Source organism: Dromiciops gliroides, chromosome 4, assembly GCF_019393635.1.
Source record: "Dromiciops gliroides isolate mDroGli1 chromosome 4, mDroGli1.pri, whole genome shotgun sequence".
NCBI lineage: Eukaryota > Metazoa > Chordata > Mammalia > Microbiotheria > Microbiotheriidae > Dromiciops > Dromiciops gliroides.
This window is the reverse complement of record NC_057864.1, coordinates 442,084,174-442,105,249: the sequence shown is the minus strand read 5'-3', so window position 1 is coordinate 442,105,249 and position 21,076 is coordinate 442,084,174. Positions and strand designations below refer to the sequence as shown.

The following is a 21,076-nucleotide window of genomic DNA, read 5'->3' as shown; positions in this document are numbered from 1 at the left end:
TCAATATGAAAGATAAGGCTTTGCCTGCTAATTAATAACCTCATGTAATTTCAGAAAGAGGAGAAAGGCCCTAGACAGTTTCATAAGAGAGCCGTCACCCTGGCCATGGTGGGATTGCTGTGAATGGCAAAGAGATATTGGCCTCATAGCCTTTGGAGGAACTGGCTCCTTTCCAGGCAAACAGCAGGGAAATGAGGGGTTCAGAAGACTCTGTTGAGGGTCCTGATGTACTGGAAGTTTGCCTAGTTCACTGAGTGGAGGGGATCTTCTCCACCAGATTTGGAGGCAGGAACAGAGCCCCAAACATTGTTGGCTCACAGAATTAGAAAATCAGAATTGAAAGACATTTCAGAGACTCTCAGGACCATTCCCTATGCAGACTACAACAAGGAAAAGGATCCACAGGGATTACCAAGCTTAGGACAAACAATCACAGAGATTTCTGCCCTGTGTCTAAGTTCCAGCTAGGTCTGGATGTTCTACATCCAATCCTCCACTTTGATGTATGAGAAAACTGTGGGGTAAAGTGATTCAGCTAAGGTCAAACAGCTAGCTAATGGCAGAACTGGGGCAGGATGTCCGGTCTCCTGATTCCTAGGTGAGAACTCTTTCTTCTACCCCTCTGGTCTGCTTCATTTGTGAAGCAAGGACTTTCAGAGCTAGGAGGAAGCTTAGAGGTCATTTAATCCATAAACCTGTAGAATTTCTGAAAGTTCAAGTTTCTTGGGTTCCCTTTTCTAACCCATCTCCTGGGTCAGAAAAATGCACATATCTCCAAAGACCTTGCACTGTGCTATAGAAGATCATTGATTTAGGACTAGAAGGGACATTCAAGGACTTCTGGTTGAAAGTTTTCATTTTACAGATGAGGAAACTGAGACCAGAGAGATTAAATGTTTGCCTGCAGTCACGTTGGTAGTAAATAGCAGAGAAAGGATTAAAAAAAACATCTCCTGACTCCAAATACCAAATCTGTCAATTGTTGTCTCCTGGAATCCTTCAATAGTCAGGAAGATTCCTGGTGGTTGTTTAAGAAACAGACTTCTAGAATAATGAATGGAGTCTGTGTGTGTGTGTGTGTGTGTGTGTGTGTGTGTGTGTGTGTGTGTGTGTGTGTGTGTGAGAGAGAGAGAGAGAGAGTATAAGTATGTGTGAGAGAGTGTATTTATGTGTGAATGTGTTCATGAGAGTGTGTGTGAGAGAGTGTGCATGAGTGTGCATGAGTGTGTGTGTGTGTGTGTGTGTGTGTGTGTGTGACTTATCCCATATCCCCACAGTGCAGGGAGAGTTGTAGCAATCTTTCTTGCTTGTATCCTATAGGTGAATATGGGTACTAATGGGTTAACTATAACAGGTCCATTGGAGATGGTGTTACGTGTCAGGAAGGCCTGTCAGTGGCATTCAGTATACCCTCCTAGCCTAGACTTTGAGCCATCAGTCACCCCAAACCCCTTGTGACCTAGTGCAGTGGTGAGAAGGCTGGCTGGATTTCAGTTCTGATGCCTTGAAAGGAACTGAATCTATCACCCTGGTCTCTCTGATATTGAACTGAGCCAAACAACCCTGCCTGTGGCAGAAATTTGTGAGCTTCAGTCCTCCCTGAAGAAGTTCCCCCCAAGAGAGCACCTTTTGGTTAGCATCAAACTAGGATGGAGTTTAGGGTTATCATTCCTAACAAGTAAACCCCACTTGTTTTGAGTCACAGACTGAGAGCAACAGCCTGGATACATGCATTTCAGAGAGCATTCAAAATAGCAACTACCCAGATCAATTAATCTGGATTCAGGTTTTTGTCAGACTGAACATTTAAATGCACTCTATGTTCTATAGATTCCCCACCCTGCCATTCACATTAAAATTCTAATTATTATCAGAGAAAAGAAGGCATGATCAAAGGGAAATGAAGTCCTAGAAATACCTTGTGTTTTAAGGTGACTCATATTCTTAGGGATTACATCCAGCACAGCTGTAACAGGGAACAGATGTGAAGTATCTTGAAACGCCCCACTACTTAAAATAAGGGTATCTTTTGAGCTGATTTTTCCTTGAATTGTTGCTGGATGAGTTTTTGTTTGCAAAGTGCAGTGTGGCTTCTAAAAGGTACCAGAAAACCAGTTTTCCAGGTTGTTGGGCTATCATTTGGGGAGGATCCATTCCCAGTTCATCTGAAGACCTGCCCTCAGTATAGCCCTCCCCACTCTCTGGGCCCCATCCCTGGATTTTTGGCCCATGTGTTGTTGTTTTATCATTTCCCTCACATAATGACTTAGGCTTGTGTAATAGCCGAGTTATTGCCTCGGTGTTCTGGATCATAATAACACCATATGTACAAACCCACCTTGGCTACTCTCTTCTGAATCGCTCAATGGGCTTTGCAGACTGAAGGACATTTGCTGGCCCCAGTCACTCTAACAGAAGAGGTTTAGGGCTAAGGAAGGCTCATCTCAGGTCCCTGGAGTCTGATTTAACTCATTCCCAGGAAGTCTTAGGCATTCTCTTATTGTCTCAGATTCAGAGAATCATTGAATATTAGAGTTGAAAGGGACCATAGCAAAAATCTACTAAAATCCCCTCATTCTAAGGATAAAGAAATGGAGGCCTAGAGCAAGTCTAGATGCTTGCTAAAGTTCAGACAAGAATCCTAGGTCAGTGCTCTTAGATAAAGTCCCAGTGCTGCCTGAAGGTTTGGTTGGGAAAAAATGATACTCAGTTTTCCTCCTCTGTCTTGGGTCTCTTCTACCCAGAGTAAGTACTTACCCAAGGTGTGGTAGGTATACCCTTGGCTTGGATGTTGGGGTGACATGGGTGGTATGGGTAATATTGTCTCTAGGAGCCAAACTCTATTCTCTACCTTACTCTCCTTTTAGCAAGCCCCCTCCCTGGGGAGTGGTGGGAGGTGGGACTCTTCCAGAGGTCTGATGGGAGGGAGAGAGGGAGGGAGGGATTTATCTGGCCTGACTTCATGGGTCAGCAGTAACTCTAGGGTGCTGTCTCAGGCCGCCTGCCATAACATCTAAATGAAAAGGTTTTCCAGTAAGACTCTCAATTATCTCCATGAATGGAGCCAACGCTTAATACTAACAATAATCTCAGGGGCAGCTAGATGGCGCAGTGGATAGAGCACAGGCCCTGGATTCAGGAATACCTGAGTTCAAATCCGGCCTCAGACACTTGACACTAGCTGTGTGACCCTGGGCAAGTCACTTAACCCCAATTGCCTTACTAAAAACAAACAAAAACAAAACAAAAAAATACTAACAATAATCTCAAACAGCATATAATCCCTACTGCCAGCACCACAAAAAAGTGGGGAAGGGCTTCTCTTATATTTTGTAATATATGTCACACTCTGAAGTAGCACATTTCAAGTGAAGTCAATGGCATTAAGCCTTCCACATGAGCAGCACTAGGCTAGGCACTGTGGGTGACACAAAAGAAACACGGGATGCAATTCCATTCTTCAGTGAATCTATGGGTTGTTTAGGCTGTTATTCAATTGACTTTTCACTCCTCAAGAACATCCCCCACCCTCAGGGAGAGGAGGCATCCCGGTGGTAAGAGCAACCTAATATGGGGCAAAAAACCCTTTCTGCTGATAATCCACATGATGGAAAATTGAGAGTTGGCTGAAAAACCATTTTTTTCCTTTGACCTGGTAGCTTTCTCATGATCACTCTTTTCTTTTCTCCTTTCTTTGTCCCCCATGTGTGCTCCCTCCCCCGTTCCCTCTCCCCCCTCACTCCTCACCCCCTTGTCCCCTCTGCCATCTCCTCCCCTCTCTTCTGTCCGTCTCTGTCTCCCCTGCCTGCTCTGTCCCTGCTGGTAGGCGCCTCCGTCAGCCTCCTTGCTGTGGTAGTTATTGTGTGTGGCGTGGCCCTGGTGGCAGTATTTTTCTTTCTCTTTTGGAAGCTGTGTTGGATGCCCTGGAGGAACAAGGAGGCCTCCAGCCCCTCTTCCACTAACCCTACCTTGGCGGCCCCCCAGAGTCCCGGCCCCAGCCCCAGAGACACGATGGCCGACAAGCTGAAGGACCCCAACACCCTTGGCTTCCTGGAGGCAGCTGTGAAGATCAGCCACACGTCTCCAGACATCCCGGCAGAAGTGCAGATGTCTGTTAAGGAGCACATCATGCGTCACACGAGGCTGCAGCGGCAGACCACAGAACCGGCCTCATCCACCAGGTAAGGAGTCTACCCTCTGGCCTCCTGCGAACACAAATCTTCTCTTTCTCCCCTCCCCCTCCCCTGTATCTATGAGGAGGTACAGAGGAAGGGGAAGGGAACAAGCTTTGATTGGTCATCTACTATGGCTAAGCGCTTTACAACTATTATCTCATTTGAGAATGGGATGAAGTGGTTCTCCTTAGACATATGGAAACTTTTTTTTTCTTTTTTCTTTCTTTTTTTTTTTTTGGTGGAGCAGTGAAGGTTAAGTGACTTGCCCAGGGTCACACAGCTAGTAAGTGTCAAGTGTCTGAGCCTGGATTTGAACTCAGGTCCTCCTGAATCCAATGCTTTATTCACTGTGTAATCTAGCTGCCCCCCAATATGGAAATTTCTGAAAGTGACTTAGAAACATGTAAAGACCATCAGGTCAGCTAAGAGGTGGAAGTTGTAATTATTGGACTTGTTCATCAATGTGGGCTTTGGGGAAGTAAGAGGGGTCAGGGGATGACTTATGGTTGTGTGTATCTGAAAGTTCCTTTTCTCAAGCCTTAACCTTTTCCTGTCTTCTCTCACTTCTGTGTCTTTGCACTTGGCACACCCTAGAACTAGCATGGGACCCAACCCCCACCTGCAGGTGCCCCTCTCCCTATCTCTGCCTGTTGAAAACCTTCCCTTCTTTCATGGACCAACACAGGGTCCACTTCCTGTGTGAAGCTTTCCTTCTTCCCTCCCTCCAGCTGACAGGGATCTCTCTTCCTCTTCCCAGCTTTCATGGCCATTTGCTATACTTCTTCCATTCACTTATCATGTCATTACTTGCATTGTCTTATCTCCCATAGGTTGTGCAGGTTCATTACCACTCCATTGGACTATTGCAAAAGCCTCCTAATAGTTCTTCCCATGTCCCTGCCATGTGCTTCCTCCCCCAAGTTCCAAACTATCCTTTACTCCACCACCAGATTGATTTTCCTTCTACATAGATCTAGTATCATTACTGTGCACAAAAAACAAACAAGAGGGCAGCTAGGTGGCCCAGTGGATAAAGCACCGGCCCTGGATTCATGAGGACCTGAGTTCAAATCCGGCCTCAGACATTTGACACTTACTAGCTGTGTGACCCTGGGCAAGTCACTTAACCCCCATTGCTCCACCAACCCCCCCCCAAAAAAAAACAAAAACAAACAAACAAACAAAACTGCAGTGGTTCATTCTTGCCTATTAAGTTCAAATATAGGAGCAGCTAGGTGGCACAGTGGATAGAATACTGGCCCTGGAGTCAGGAAGACCTGAGTTCAAATCTGGCCTCAGACACTTGACACTTACTAACTGTGTGACCTTGGGCAAGTCAGTTAACTGCAATTGCCTCACACAATAATAATAATAATAATAATAAATAAGTTCAAATATTCAAGGCCTCCACAATCTGGCACCTCCCTACCTTTCCAGACTTAGCCAATGCTACTCATCTCTGCATACTCTGTTATAGTTCAGTCGGGTCTGACTCTACATGACCCCCATGGACAAAGTCTGTGAGGTTTTCTTGGCAAAGATACTGGAGTAGTTTGCCATTTCCCCATTTTGCAGGTGAGCAACTGAAGCAAATAGGGGTTTGCCCAGGGTCACACAGCTAACAAGTGTCTGAGTCTGGATTTGACTCAGACCTTCCTGACTCCAGGCCTAATGCTCTCTCCACTTGTGCCACCTAGCCCAGCTTGGACTACTTCTCTTACACTGCCCTACCCCTTTGTTTTTTTACCACTGAACCTTTGCTCAAGCTGTTCCCCATCCCCTCCTGTTTGCATTCTCACCCAATTTCTAAGGTCCAAATCAAGTGCCACCTCTTTTCTTGAGAAATGCATTTTTTTCTGAGCAATGAGGGTTAAGTGACTTGCCCAAAGTCACACAGCTAGTAAGTGTCAAGTGTCTGAGGCCAGATTTGAACTCAGGTCCTCCTAAATCCAGGACCGGTGCTTTATCCACTGTGCTACCTAGCTGCCCCGAGAAATGCATTTCTGAGGACTTTGTGATTTCCCAGGAATTTTCTCACAGTGCCTCTAAGATATAATGATTATTATACCCATACTGCAGATGAGGAAACTGAGAAATTTAGTGACTGTCAAGAGTCAAGCAGATCCCAAGGGCCTGACTCCAAGTGCTCAATTCACTGTGCCACATAGCCTTCCTGATTCTATTCCATTGGTAATAGCCTTCCCTCCTTCATCCTCAAAAGAATCATATTTCTTTCATGTCTCTACTACTAATGGTTAACATTGAATGTTTGCAAAGTGCTTTCTATATGTTTTCTACATACACACACGCACACACAAACTCATTTGATCCTGCAAGGTAGCTATTATTATCCCCATTTCACATATAAGGAAACTGAGGCCCAGAGAGGTTAAATGTTCTTACCTAGGATCACACAGCTTGTAAGTATCTGAGGCAAGATTTAAACTTCCTGACTTCAAGTCCAACACTAACCACTATGATATCCTTGCTGCCTCAATTACTTATGTCGAGGTCATGTCTCCTTTATAGACTGTAAATTCCAGGAGTGATCATGTGCTATCTAAATTGTATCTCTCCCCTAGAACCTGGCACAATGCTGTGTACACAGTGGGTGAATAATGTGTGCTCACTGATTTTATTTTACTTTATTTTATTTTTTGTGGGGCAATGAGGGTTACATGACTTGCCCAGGGTCACACAGCTAGTAAGTGTCAAGTGTCTGAGGCCAGATTTGAACTCAGGTCCTCCTGAATCCAGGGCTGGTACTGCCACTGTGCCACCTAGCTGCCCCCAGCTCACTGATTTTAAATGTGTTGAATTATGAATTCCTTAAGGGCAAAGAACAGTCATATTTCAACTCTGTGTTTCTCAGTATCTAGTTCAGTGCCTTGCACATAGTAGAGACTTAAATGCTTGTTGAATGAAGACCTGACCTCCCTTTGCCCTTCCCTGCCTGCTCCTAGGCACATCTCCTTTAAGCGCCACCTGCCCCGGCAGATGCATGTCTCCAGTGTGGACTACGGCAATGACCTGCCCCCTGCCGCCGAGCAGCCTACCAGCATTGGCCGCATCAAGCCTGAGCTTTACAAGCAAAAGTCTGTGGATGGTGAGGAAGGCAAAAATGAGGCTGCCAAGACTTGTGGGAAGATCAACTTTAGCCTGAAGTACGACTATGAGAATGAGACCCTGGTGGTGCGGATCCTGAAGGCCTTTGACCTCCCCGCCAAGGACTTCTGTGGCAGCTCAGACCCCTACGTCAAGATCTACCTCCTGCCTGATCGCAAATGCAAGCTGCAGACCCGCGTGCACCGCAAGACCTTGAATCCCACATTTGATGAGAATTTCCACTTCCCTGTTCCTTATGAGGCGCTTGCTGACCGCAAGCTCCATCTCAGCGTCTTCGACTTTGACCGCTTTTCCCGCCATGATATGATTGGGGAAGTTATCTTGGACAACCTCTTTGAGGCCTCTGACCTGTCCCGAGAGACATCCATCTGGAAGGACATTCAGTACGCCACCAGCGTGAGTACCTCTCTCTATTTCCTGCTGTTTCTTGGGAGGGGGCTTGGCGTCTCTCAGAAGACAGCTGGTCCTTTTTCTGATGGTCTGTTAGATAATCTCCAGAATGGGGAGGGAGAAGCAGGGGACATTGGAGACTCTTCCCAGGAGTGCCTGGCTAGCTCTGGGAAAGTCATCTGAACCTGTTCCAAGTTATGGAAACCAAAACAGCCAAAAAGTTAAGGAATAGAAAGTGAATTATAATCCTGGTGCCTCTGCTCCTGCCTTATCACATATTTTGAGACCTTTCCTTATGCACCAGGCCTCAGTCTCCTACATTTCCTTTTTTTTTTTTTTTTTTTTTGGTGAGGCAATAGGGGTTAAGTGACTTGCCCAGAGTCACACAGCTAGTAAGTGTCAAGGATCTGAGGTCAGATTTGAACTCAGGTCCTCCTGAATCCAGGGCTGGTGCTCTATCCACTGCACCACCTAGCTGCCCCAGTCTCCCATCTTTCAAGTGGGCATGTTTAATTCAGGCACCCCAAGGGACAAGAGTAAGAGGTAGGGTGAAATCAACAGATAGCAATACCCATAGATCACATTGTTGTTTTTTTAAATGCTTGGAACAGATAATAAACAGATAATAAAGAACAGTCATGGTCTCTTCTCTTGGTGAGCTCTAAGGTCTAATAGGAAAAAGGGACAAATCTAAATGAAGATCAATGAATTACATTTGGAATGGTGGCGTGCAAACATGTGGAAGCTAGAAGAATTATCAGGAGCTGTGTGCATATGGGCTGAGAAGGAGCCAAAGTGATCCCATTGAATCAAGATTATTCAGAGAAGGCTTTTTGGCACTCCATCTTAAACAGGGTTCTGAAGGTAGGGAAGGGCACAACTTCACAAAGAGACAGGGGAAGGAGTTTCAAGTGGGATGTTTTAGCCACAAAGAGCCACAGGCCTGAGGCTTTAGTCCTAAGCCCTATGGCCTTCAGTTATCTACTTTCCCCAGATGTGGTCAGTCTTGTCCATTGGTGGCAATCTCTTCCATGTAGCAGAGAAGTGTCACTGAGTGCCTTTGGCATGGTATACATTGCATCTCCAGATCCTTTTGGTACAGGTCAGGTGGTGTATACAGGTGGGTGATGGGTAATATATGGTATCATCAGTGTTGCTGGACCTCCTTGCTTTAGTGTAACTAAGTCTCATGGAGAACTTGAATATGCTGGCAGGGTTAACATCTCCAGTCACATAGGTTTAGATAAGGTTCCATTAGTGGCTGCCAACTGAGACCCTCCCTTGCCTATTGTCACTCTGGCATCTGGTACGAAGTAATTCTCTCCACCCTAGAACCTTCCTCTTTCATAGAAGACATTCAATAAATGCAAGATGGATTGAATTACTGAGGTATATTGAATGAAGGTCTAAGGGGATTATAAGCTCATTGAGGACAGGAATTCTTTCATTATTATCTTAGTATCTCCAATACAAAGCACAGGGAACTGTGTGAAGTTGGTGCCTAATAAATGCTTATTGATTGATTAATTGGGGAACACACCCTTAACTGGTAGGGAAAGGAAAGAATTGTTGGTGAGAGACAGACAGACAGATGCAGAGAGACACAGAGACAGTGACGGAGATAGAGAGAAAATAAAAAGAAACTAATTAATCTCTAGATGGCCCCTGCTTCTACCCTAAAGAGGCAACACTGGAGCAGCATCTATCTTCTCTCTCTCTCTCTCTCTCTCTCTCTCTCTCTCTCTCTCTCTCTCTCTCATGCACTGATGCACGTGCGCGCGCGCACACACACACACACACACACACACACACACACACACACACACACACACACACACCACTTCCAGAGCAGTGTTAGCTCCAGCTGCTAATCATGGAGGGAGTAATACCGCTTGCCTGGAGTTCCCAAAGACCTATGGCTCTCCCTATCCCCAGGGCTCCTGTCTAGCCATACGTGGCTTCCCAACACCTCTGCTCCTTCTGCCTTCCCAACAGAGCATCCCCAATAGCACAGGCAGCAGAGCAGGGCAGGGAAGGCAAGGAGGAAGGAACAGCAAACAGATTCGGCCCAGAGCCCAGGAGCTTTTGTCTATAAATCACTTGGAAGTTTACATCTGTTTCTGCTCTTGCCTCTCAGTCTCCCAAGGGACAGAATCCATTATGGTGACTGTATACATCCTGGAGAGAAACTCTCTCCCCACCCTCTATTTATACACTCTGCAGGGGACCTGCCCAGGGGAGAGGAACTGAGAGGAAGCAACAGGCCTCTGCCCCAACAGAGAGGCAGGAGGTGAGGTGTGAACAATAACAGAATGGAGGGGTTGGGAGGCGAGATACTTATGCTCCAGGCATCCACTTTCTGCTCCCACTTCAGGAAGGAGATTTGGGAGAGGGAGAGGGATTCAGTCAGATCTGCAATGAACAGAGAGCTAACTGTAGAGGTCCCCCAGGTCCCTGCTCTGTCACTAATTAGCTGAGTGACCTTTAACATGAATCATCATTGTTTTAGGCCTGTTTCTTCATCTGTGAAATGTTTAGTAGTTTCAGTTATGTCCAATTCTCCATGACCCAATTTGGGGGTTTCCTGGCAAAGATACTGGAGTGGTTTACCATTTCCTTCTCCAGCTCATTTTACAGATGAAGAAACTGAGGCAAGCAGAGGGTAAGTGACCTGTCCAGGGTCATATGGCTAGTAAGAGTCTGAGGCTGGATTTGGACTCGGGCCTTCCTGACTCCAGGTCCAGCACTCTCTCCATTGTGCCACCTAGCTACAAAAGGAGAGGGTTACAATAAATGATCTTTCAGAGCCCTTCCAATTCCAATATTCTATAAGTCTGACTTCAAAGACAAGTAGGGCTCATCTTGACCTATCAGCCCAACCCCATCTCCAGGATGTCAGGCCCATATGTGAGGAAGCCTTTCTAGTTTGGAAGGACCTTCCAGGGCTTATGATCCCAAGGACCCAGGGTTATAGCCATAGCCTGATGGGACATCAGGAACAAAGGAGCTGAATGGACTTGAGAGGTTAACTGGTCCAACACCCTCATTTTACAAATGAAAATACCTGGGCTCAGGGAGTTTAGGTGACTGCCTAATTTTGTGACTTGGACAGTCCAGGCCTATTACTGCCAAGTTCAAAATGCTGTCTCCTTATGACTGCAAGGGGAGTCAGTGTCTGGTAAATGCTAAATGAGTATTAGAGGTTGAGTGTTATGGGACCTCCTTGAGGATGGTGTATTGGTAGGGGGACTTGACTCGGGCCTTGAGGGACAGTTGGGCCTTGGCCATGTACAGAGGAAGGGCCAACCAACCCAAGTGGCAGGGATGACATGAGCATAAGCCTTCTCAGTCTCTGAGAAGTCATCCTACTCCAAGGAGTCCTAGACCTCAGAGAACAGAAAGGGTTTATCTGCTCATGAGATGACACAGCTCAGTAGTTCAGTGGGTAGAGCACTGCACCTGGAATCAGGAAGACAAGTTCAAATCCAGCCTTAGATACTCCCTAGTAGTGTGACCTTGGGCAAGTCACTTAACCTCTGCTTCAATTTCCTCATCTGTAAAATGGAGGTAGTAACAACACCTACCTCTCAGAGTTGTTGTGAGGATCAAAAGGGATCATAATTATAAAGCACTTAGGACAGTGCCTGGCATATCCTAGGCTCTATATAAATGTTAACCACCACCACCATCATCACCACCATTATTGATGTTATTGTTGTTGTGATTATTATTATTATTATTATTGCAGGTCTTAACCTTAACTCCCCTGAGGAATTGGTAGATAGATTTTAGTGGCTCTGTGAACTTGGATGGGAAAACAATTACATCTTTAGTTCACTAGACTTTGTAATCATATGTATTTTATGCATTTACAAACATTATTCTGAGATGGGGTTCATGGGCATCATCAGACTGCAATGGGGGGGTCTACGACACAAAAGAGGTTTAGAACCGCCATCTTGAAGGAATGATTTTACTTCCCAGTCAGTTCCCTGGGTCTTCTCTGGGCCTGCCCCATGAGGGATGATTCCCCAGATTTGCTCTACTTCCCTGAATGCTGCCCAGTTTTGCTGTTCTGAAGGGAGCCTGGGAGAAGGTGGGTGCCTATTCCAAGAAAAGATCATACTAACCTACCTTAAGATACATCCCCTACCACTTTGGTGGGGAGGGGAGGGGAGAAGGGCATAGAGGGAAAGCGGGCTTTTTGATTTGTGCTGACTCTTCGAAATCCCAGTTTTCTCCTGGCCTAGAAGGCCCAAGTCAGCCTGTCTATAGGATTGATGGAATACCCAGAGAACTGGAGTAGTTATAGAGGGAACAGATAGAGATGAAGGACCTGCCTGTGGTGTCTCTCCACTCCCATTCATCCTTCACGAGCCACCTGATTAATCTTCCTAAAGTATTGCTTTCATCATTTCATTTCCTGCTTAAGAACTCCAGTGCCTTCAGGATGAAGCCCAAACTCCTCAGTCTTCCACAGTGCTGCAAGCTCAGCCTATCCATCCAACCTTATCTCGATGCAAACCCTTTGCTCCACCGAGGCTGGTCCATTCCAAGCTCACTCTGCTCATATCAACTTCTAGGCTTTATCTCATGCTGTTCCCCTTACACAGAGTGGCCTTCTTCTTCCACTCTGCCTCTCCTATGAGGCCTTCCTAATGCTCTTCTCATTTCCCATCACCCCCTTCTTTGTCTATATCAGAGGTGTCAAGTTATGGCCCCCTGAAGCATCATGGGCCCTGCCACACTCCCGAATGCAGCCTGAACCAGATTAAATTATAATTAGAAAATGTTTAAAGAGATAAATATACAATAAAACATAGTGTTAATATGTGGTTTTCAAAATCAATATGTGGCCTGCCGAGATCCTTATGGACAGTTTAGTGGCCCCTTTTCTATTTGGGTTTCGCATCACTGGTCTACATCACTCTTTTTTGGGTGAATAATCTCTTCCTGCCTCATATAATATTCTAATTCATTTACTGATGTCTTATTGCTCAAAAGACCTGGCACACTCCCAAAGGATCATGTCCTATGTAGAATCTTGCCTTCCATGTTACTGCCTCAATATAGTTGCTCAGTAACATTTGAGGAAGGAGGTTGGTACAGACTTGTGCTTTTACTAGAGTAGAGTACTCCCATAGAGTAAATTCTCTCTATTGCTACTGATCATTGCCTTATATTCAGCATATACTCCTAGAGAATTGCATAGAGCAGAAGGTTAAGTCACTTGCTCAGGGTCTCCCAGCCCATGTGTGTCAAGGTAGGATGTGAGCCCAGTCTTTCTGACACTGAGGCCAGTGTCTATAGCTACCTGTCACTCTGGAGAAGCTCCATAGCAATAACTTACATTATATACCACTTCTTAGTTTCTAAAGCACATTCTCTGTAACAGACCTGTAAGGCATGAAGTTCAAGTATGATTATTCCCATTTTCAGATGAGGAAATAAATTAAGAAAGGTCAAGGGACTTGTAAATGACACAGCCAGTAAGGGTCACTGGGGTCAAGACTTGCACCTAGGTCTTCCCATTTTAATTTCAGCAAACTCTTCCTTGTACTTATAAAAATAACCCATTTGTGTGGCACTTTACAATTTGCAAAGCATCTCTCTCCAGCAGGTGTTGCAAATTTGGTTGTCTCCTTTTTACAGATGAGGAAATTGATGGTCCAAAAAGTTAAGAGCTTTGCCCCAAGTGGCCAGACTGGGACTTCAAACCAGGTCTCCTATTCTTATTCTCTTTGCATTCAAATGAATAATGAATGCAGCATGATTTAGTGGAAATGTTCTTTGTAAATAATAAAGACACTTGCATAGTAAGGAAGGGATCAGGATTGGAATCAATTCTCATTGATTCAGAATCAGGGAAGGTTTCCTGAAGCAAATATTGTATAGCATTTGATACAATGAATATCGAGCCAGGTTTTGAAGGAGGGTTAGAATGTGGCTTGGTGAGAAGAAGAAATAATAAGTTAGTGTGGATAGGCTCTGTATGGAGAGTGACAAGAAGGATAATGTGGCTGGATGGACATGCCATGCTGGGAAATGACATAAAGTAATGGGGGGAAGGGAGAAGGGTGACAGAGGAATCATAGATTTCGTGCTGGGAAAGACTTTAGAGATCATCTGGTTATAAGCTCTTTCAATTTCCAAGAGGAAACAGAATCACAGAAAAATGAAATTACCTACCCAAAGTCACACAGGCAGCATGTTGTAAAGCTAAGATTTGGACACAAGTCTGCTTTTAGATCTGATACTCTTCTGACTGTACCATGCTGCCTTTGGGAATTGGGGGTGCTATGGTGTTTAGAAGCCTTGAAGACCAAGTTGAACAGACTGGCTTCAGGTTCAATGTATTCTTTGGATACCATTCCAGTATTGCTTTCAACTCTTGCAGCAAGGGGTCTGAATAGGTAAGGGTCAAGGGGACCAGGTGCCTACAGGTACTGCTGTCCTTCCTAAAGTGCTCACCTTAGTCTCAGGTTATAAAGTCCAGGATTATAAAGTCATTCTCCCATTCATTTTCAGTGACTTGATGGTAAATAAAATGAGTCCTGAGAAGTAGTTTCAGTAGACACTTGGAGTTTTTTTTAATGCCCCTTTACTGGCTACAAAGCAGACAGAGCCTCAGGGCACATGTGCTCACATATGCTCTCCCACCCCTCACAAAATTCAGAGACTGCTTAATTAGAATTTGCACTCCACATTGGTTAGAGACAAGCAGACTGATTCTTCTGCTTCAGCTTGTCATTTCTTTTTTGCCATCCACTGAATCATAGAAACTCAGGTTTGGGAGCATGATCTCAGGTGGTCATTATCTTTCCCCTTGTTTTGAGGCCACTTGACACTTGAATTGTGGAACAATTGTGGACCTAAGCAGGAGAGGCCCTCTCCTTCCCAGCTAATGTTACCTCTGTTTATCTTCAAGGACCAGCAGTAATTTACCACATTTCCCAGCTTCCTCTTACCTTCCTCCATGTATTTATATTGACAAAAATTAGGGTTGTTCCCTACCTCTGCATTACCCCCCTACCCTGGCCCAGCCTTATTATTTCTATATAAAGCTGTAGATTTATCATTATAATGGAAAAGCCGTCATCTGGGTTTGCCAACATCTCTGTAATATTGTCGTTATTGCTGAGGAGGCCTTAGACCCTTATGCGTACGGTGCGACTAATCCTACTGTGGATTCTGTTCTGTGACAGGGGATGAAAATTTGTAATTGGCACCATAAATACGCAGTGTTGTGGTGACCCTAATGAACTCCTTATCTTCCTGCCTTTTGCAAAGGTCCCAAGCAGTCTAGAGCTAGGTCAGAGTGGGAGAAGGGAGGCAGTATTAATTATACTCTATGCCTTATGCTTTGAGGAGAGGGAGGAAAGCAAGGAGGCAAGGCCTTTAAAGAAGGGAGGTAGCAAGTGCAGAACTGGGAGTCAGAAGATCCGGGTTTGAGTGCCAATTCTGCTCCTTAGTATGTATGTGATCCCAGGCAAGTATCTTCACTTTGGGGGGCCTCTGTTTTCTTATTTGTAAATTGTGGGGGGGTTGGACTGACTTCTGAGATCCCTACCAGCTCAAATGGTCTGTGACCCCACCACAATGCTTTGAAGAAAGCCCTTGGTATTCTGGCTTTTACATCAAACACGTTAGTGTCAACAGCACAAGGAGAGTGAGCCGTAGATTCCAATTATAGACATAAATCTCCAGAAAGCCAGGCTGTTGGACATCATTTCAGTAAACCTTTCCTCTTTTAACAGATGTAAATTATAGGCTCCCCAAAAGATGATAGATAGATAGATACATAGATGATAGATAGATACATAGATACATAGATGATAGACAGATACATAGACAATGCATTAAATACTTATTATGCAGCAGGAGCTGTCCTAAGTGCTAACAATACAATTTTTTAAAAAGGTGGTTCCTACTCTCAAGAAGCTTAAATTCTAATAAGGAAAAAGAAAACATATAGGGGAGCTAGGAAGTAGGGGACAGTGTAGAGAAGGGTTCCTATGCTGGAAGTGGGGGGAAGGAAGCAGGTGATAGAGGCCGTCTGGAGACTGAGTTGAGCTGGGACTAAAGTGAAGAGCATGGCTGGGCCTCTAAGAAATGGCAATCCTTAAAGGGAATTCTCAGCTGTTTTCTTGGATCTGGGGAAGTCCATAGTATTAGGGTGTCCATACTTAAATATAGGGGAACATCAAGATCAAGGGGTTAATAAACCCTAGTGCTTTCTTCCTTTTCACATTTGGTGCAGCCCTGTACTTATATTGACCATCATCCTCATTGCTCTGTCTCCCTCTCTTTGCTCATCAGGAGAAATTGAAGGCTTATAATGTTAGTGGGAAATTAGAGAGGGCATATGGTCACACTGCTAAGGGCAAACATGGAATGGGTCCCAGTATCATTGGACTTGCCAAAGGATTTGTTGATGGGGGTGTTTTCTTTTCCTTTTAGGCTGCTAGTTCATAGAATACTAGAAGAGACTTTAGTGATCATCTAATCCAGCCCCTTTGGTTCCCTTTTCCTCTGAAACCTGTCACTTGAATGGGGGAAGTGTGGGATTCTTTTGTGTTCCCTTACCTTCTGCCTTTTCCCTATAGTTTCTTCCTGCTGATGTTGTTCTTAGTATTAAATCATTCTCCCAATCCCTTCTATATGCAGGTCCCTATCCTAAGTTATGAGGAGGTTGAAGGATACTATAGAGAAGGGACAAAGCTAGAAAAGATCCAGCTAATAGGAGAATAACTTTAAAAGACTCCCTGTGAGAAATGTAAACACATACCATATAATGGGTTCCTAAGCAGTGGATAGAGTGAATAGGTCTGGAGTTAGGAAGACCTGAATTCAAATACAGCCTTAGATATTCCCTACCTGTGTGACCCTGGGAAAGTCACTTAACCCCTATTTGCCTCAATTTCCTCATCTATAGATGAGAATAATAACAACACCTACCTTCTAGGGTTTTTGTAGGTACCAAATGAGATACTAATTGTAAAATGCTGAGTACAGAATCTAGTACATAGGGGCAACTAGGTGGTGCAGTGGATAGAGCACTGGCCCTGGATTCAGGAGGACCTGAGTTCAAATCTGGCCTCAGGCACTTGACACTTGCTAGCTGTGTAACCCTGGGCAAGACACTTAACCCTCAATGCCCCACCAAAAAAAAATCATCTAGTACATAATAGGCACTATGCAAATGTTAGTTCTTTATTATCATTATTATTATTAAACATATTTGTACTAAAAGGATCCAGTATAAAGCAGTGAGCAGAATTTTATTTGGAGAATTTGGAGAGAAGGCTGTCTGGGGTATTTGGGGCCAGGTCTGAAGACAGGGTTGGAATAGTTGTCCATGGAGGGATAAAGCACAAAGTGAGAGGCAGTGGAGCTTGCTTCTTCCATTGCTTTTGGAGAGTGAAGCTTTTGCTCAGGGCTGAAAATCTGAGAGGCAGAGAGATAACAGCTTCCTTTGGACAATCCTAGACTTACATCTACATCACCCCAGGCTGCCCCAGTGAACAAACTGTGTCCTCTCTGACCCCAGCCATGTATATTGAAGGGAAATTTGCTTCCCTGGACAGGCTTGCCTGGTTGGAGAAAATTTCATTTCATTCCTTTCTCACCCCTGGATATTTAGGTCAAAGGAGACTCTGTGGTGGCTCCCACACTTCTTCACATGGTAGATGCAAAGACCAGCAATTGACCGATGATGGATCCACAGCTGTGACTCACAAAATCACATTGGCATAGAAATTTTCAAAGCATCATTGACTAGGAGCTTTAAACAGCACCTTCAAAGGGCTAAGCTCAGGTTTGAAGACTCCCAGCTTTAGTCTCTTTGCATATAAGAAGACAGGATGGGAGAAAGGGAGACTCAGAAAGGTCTAACCTGGTTATTCTCTGACCCTTCAATCAGTCAGCAAGGCTTGAGTCCAGAGAAGGCACACACACACACACATATATGTGTACATATGTGTATATATGTATATATATGCACATACATATAGATGTATATTATGTAGGCATTTATATACACACAGACATATAGCACTTGCAATACTTAAGGGCAGAACCAGGTCTTTGCCTCTAAGAAGTTAATAATCTGGGGCAGCTAGGTGGCACAGTGGATAGAGCGACTGGCCCTAGAGTCAGGAGGACCTGAGTTCAAATCCAGCATCAGACACTTGACACTTACTAGCTGTGTGTCCCTGGGCATAGTGTCACACTATCATCAGGGGGGGCACCCTGATTCTCACAATGTAGTGACAAAGAGTTGGACACAACTGAACAACAACAACAAGGTCCCCCAAGGAGAAATGGACTGTTCTTTGTAAACTAGGTATGTTAGTAAACCTTGTACCTAAAATCCTTCTCCAGGTAGTGAATGGATCTGCCAGGTAGTGAATGAATCTGCATTTACCTAATCTGCATTGATCCATATTCTATCATTCAGTCTTTCCTGAATGACAAATAGTGGGTATCTGTTTTAAAAAAAAGAAGTTAATGATCTGACAGGAGACAAAACAGTTAAACACTTAAAAGTCGGTTGAGAGTTGGCATGGGGTTGTGAATAGGACTCTTGGTCTTGGAGACAGAAGAACATGGTTAGAATCCTAGCTCTGCCACTTATGATTTATGCGATCAAAGGCAAGTCCCTTCATCTCCCTGAGCCTTGCCTATAAAACAGAAATAGCAATTGGACTATCCAAGGTGCAGGGGTTGTTGAATGCAGCCTTGAACAGAGCCCATTTGGAACTTCATGTTGCAGTCCCTGGTGCCACATTTCAGGAAGGATATTTAATAGCTAGAGCATGTCCAGAGAATGGGAAAAAGGATGGTGAGGGATCTGGAGGCTATGTCCTATGAAAATTAATTGAAGGAAGTTGGGATATTTAGTTTAGAGATAAGGAGACTTGGTGGGGAATGTGATCACTTATCTTGAAGTTTTTAAAAGGCTGCCATCTAGAAGAATAATTACAGAATAACTCAATGCCAGAGCTAGAAGAGACCTTATGGATTATCCAGACCAGTCCCATCATAAAAAGACAGAGGTTGCCCATTGAGCTATGTTGAAACAAACTACCTGAGGCTGCCATGGGAGGGGCTGGTATGGTCTTCTACAAACCAAGACATAGAAGCCCATACAGCTTGAACTCAGAGGTCAGAAATTTAGAGGATGATGGATAGAAGGTGAAGAAGGGAAAATTTAGATTCAAAATAAGCAATAAAAATAAGCAAAAAAAAAAAATAGCAATCAGAGCTGTCCCCGAAGTGGACAGGAAATAGTGAATTTCCCAATATGGAAGGACTTCAGTAGTAATAATACTAGCTAACATTCATGCAGTGCTTAAATTTTGCAAATGCCTTTCCATATAGTATCATATTTGGTCCTTACAATAATCCTGGGAAGTAGGAACTATTTTTATCTTCATTTTACAAATGAGGAAGCTAGGACTGAGAAAGATTATGAGACTCTCCCAGGGTCACAGGGCTAGTTTCTGAGACAGGATTTGAACTCAGGTCTTCTTTACTCCTTGGCCAACACCCTGGCCACCTAGCTATCTCCATTTTAAGTGGATGATTTGTTAGGGATATGATAGAGGGGATTTCTGCCTAGGTATGGGGTGGACTAGGTGATCTGTGAGGTCCTTTCCAACTCTGAGACTCCTGCTGTGTGAAGCAGTATGAGCAACAGGGAAACCTGGATTGAAATCTTGCCTCTAACACATACCAGCTACATGAGCAGAAGCAAGTCACTTCATACTCCAGATGGAAAAGAGTGCTGGGTTTGGAGCCAGAGTACCGGAGGTCACTTCCTCAATTTGCCACTTATAACTTGTGCTATCATGGGCAAATCACTTAACCTCTCCAATCTCGGTTTCTTCATCTGAAAAATGAGAGGCTGGATTAAATTACCTCTGATGTTCCTACCAGGTCTAAATCTATAAAAAAAAACAAACCCAACAACACAATGTAGCTTAACCTCTCAGTACGTCTAAGACTCTAAATTACTGATAAGTTTCCAGTCAGTATCGCTTTGGGGGTTCAGGGGGAGTCTTCACAACAGGGGTTCCCCAAGCCAATTAAATCATGGATCTTGGATCAGAAAGGATCACAACTAGAACTGAAAAAGGTAGAAGTAGAGAGTCATCTCCAAAAGGTCAAAGGACAAATCCCCATCCCACAGCCAAGTCCCAAGAGGGGAAAACCAGGAACTCTACCCAGGCTGCTTGCCCAGATGAGAGACAATTTCTCTCCCAGCCTGCAGCCTGGGATGCCTTGCCAGCCTGCTCTGAATAATAGATGAAGGAAAGCCAGTCCCAACCCAACACAGAGGCTGAATGAGCCATCATGTCTGCACCCAGCTTGCTGCCAGTTGCCTGACCCCCTGCCCTCAGCTCAGCCAGGCCTAGGGCTGGTGTTGGACTAGGGGGCTTCTACATTAGCCTGTTTAGCAGCCAATTGGCAGAGAGCTGCATAGCAGCCTGATTGCCTTTCCTGGATTTTCATTTATCCCTGGTCTCTTGAGCCTGGACTCATTATCTTCATTATTCTTTGGCTCCAGCACGGTGCTCCTCCACTTCCTTCCTATAGCTTGGGGTGGGCGGAACTGTTTAGGTCTTAACATTCTATGCACCCCAAGCCAACTGAGGCTGCAGACAGCAAACACTCCAGCAGGTTCTGTGTCTGAGCTGGGCCAAGAGCAACACTCAGGATTCAGTGACAATCCCTTTGCTCACCTAATTGACAAGGAAAGGCAGGAAGAAGAAAGGAGTGAAGGCATTTCTTGGTGGAGCAGGGAACATCAAAGTGATGAATCACTTTTGCTGATGACTAACAGGATTATCATGTAGTCTTCTCTAGCCCTAGAATAACTAGGAAGCAGACCAGGAGGGAAGAAGGATGCCAGAGTACCTGGCAGGTTAGACAAAGCCTGATCTCAGAATGATTGAGCCAGGGATCTGTCCGCTCCCCACATACCGAAGCCCAGATTCGGTGTCATGTATGTATTCTCGTGCCAGTGGCATCTGGAGGTTGGGAGTTAGAAGCAATTGCTTTAGGTCCAAGGTAGAAAAAGTTCTTGGCTTTTCTGAGACAGAACTTAGCTAAAAATCCATGTGAAATAGGAGAAGGTATGTGGTATGGTACAACTTCCCAAAGCATCACCATTAACCTCTCTCTGGGGTTATATAGGCAACTAGGTGGCTCAGATCTGAGGTCAAATCTGGCCTCAGCCACTTCCTAGCTGTGTGACCCTGGGCAAGTCACTTAACCTTTGTCTCAATCCAGTGGAGAAGGAAATGGAAAACCAAACTAGTATCGCTATCAAGAAAACCCCGTGGATGGTATTGGCGTACTATCGTCCATGCAGTGGCAAA

The 21,076-nt window shown here is 44.7% G+C and overlaps 1 protein-coding gene across 8 annotated transcripts in view; it reads left to right on the top strand.

The window, feature by feature from the left end:
* SYT6 (synaptotagmin 6) overlaps window positions 1–21,076 on the top strand; it is a 71,590-nt gene that overhangs the window by 6,609 nt on the left and 43,905 nt on the right. For 6 of the 8 annotated variants that reach the window (XM_043964609.1, XM_043964611.1, XM_043964608.1 and 3 more), the window contains exons 2-3: window positions 3,827–4,181; window positions 7,139–7,697. In XM_043964609.1, coding sequence (XP_043820544.1) covers window positions 3,827–4,181; window positions 7,139–7,697 — 914 coding nt within the window. The remainder of the gene's footprint in view (window positions 1–3,826; window positions 4,182–7,138; window positions 7,698–21,076) is intronic. The other 2 variants (XM_043964614.1, XM_043964615.1) reach the window with 1 other exon arrangement.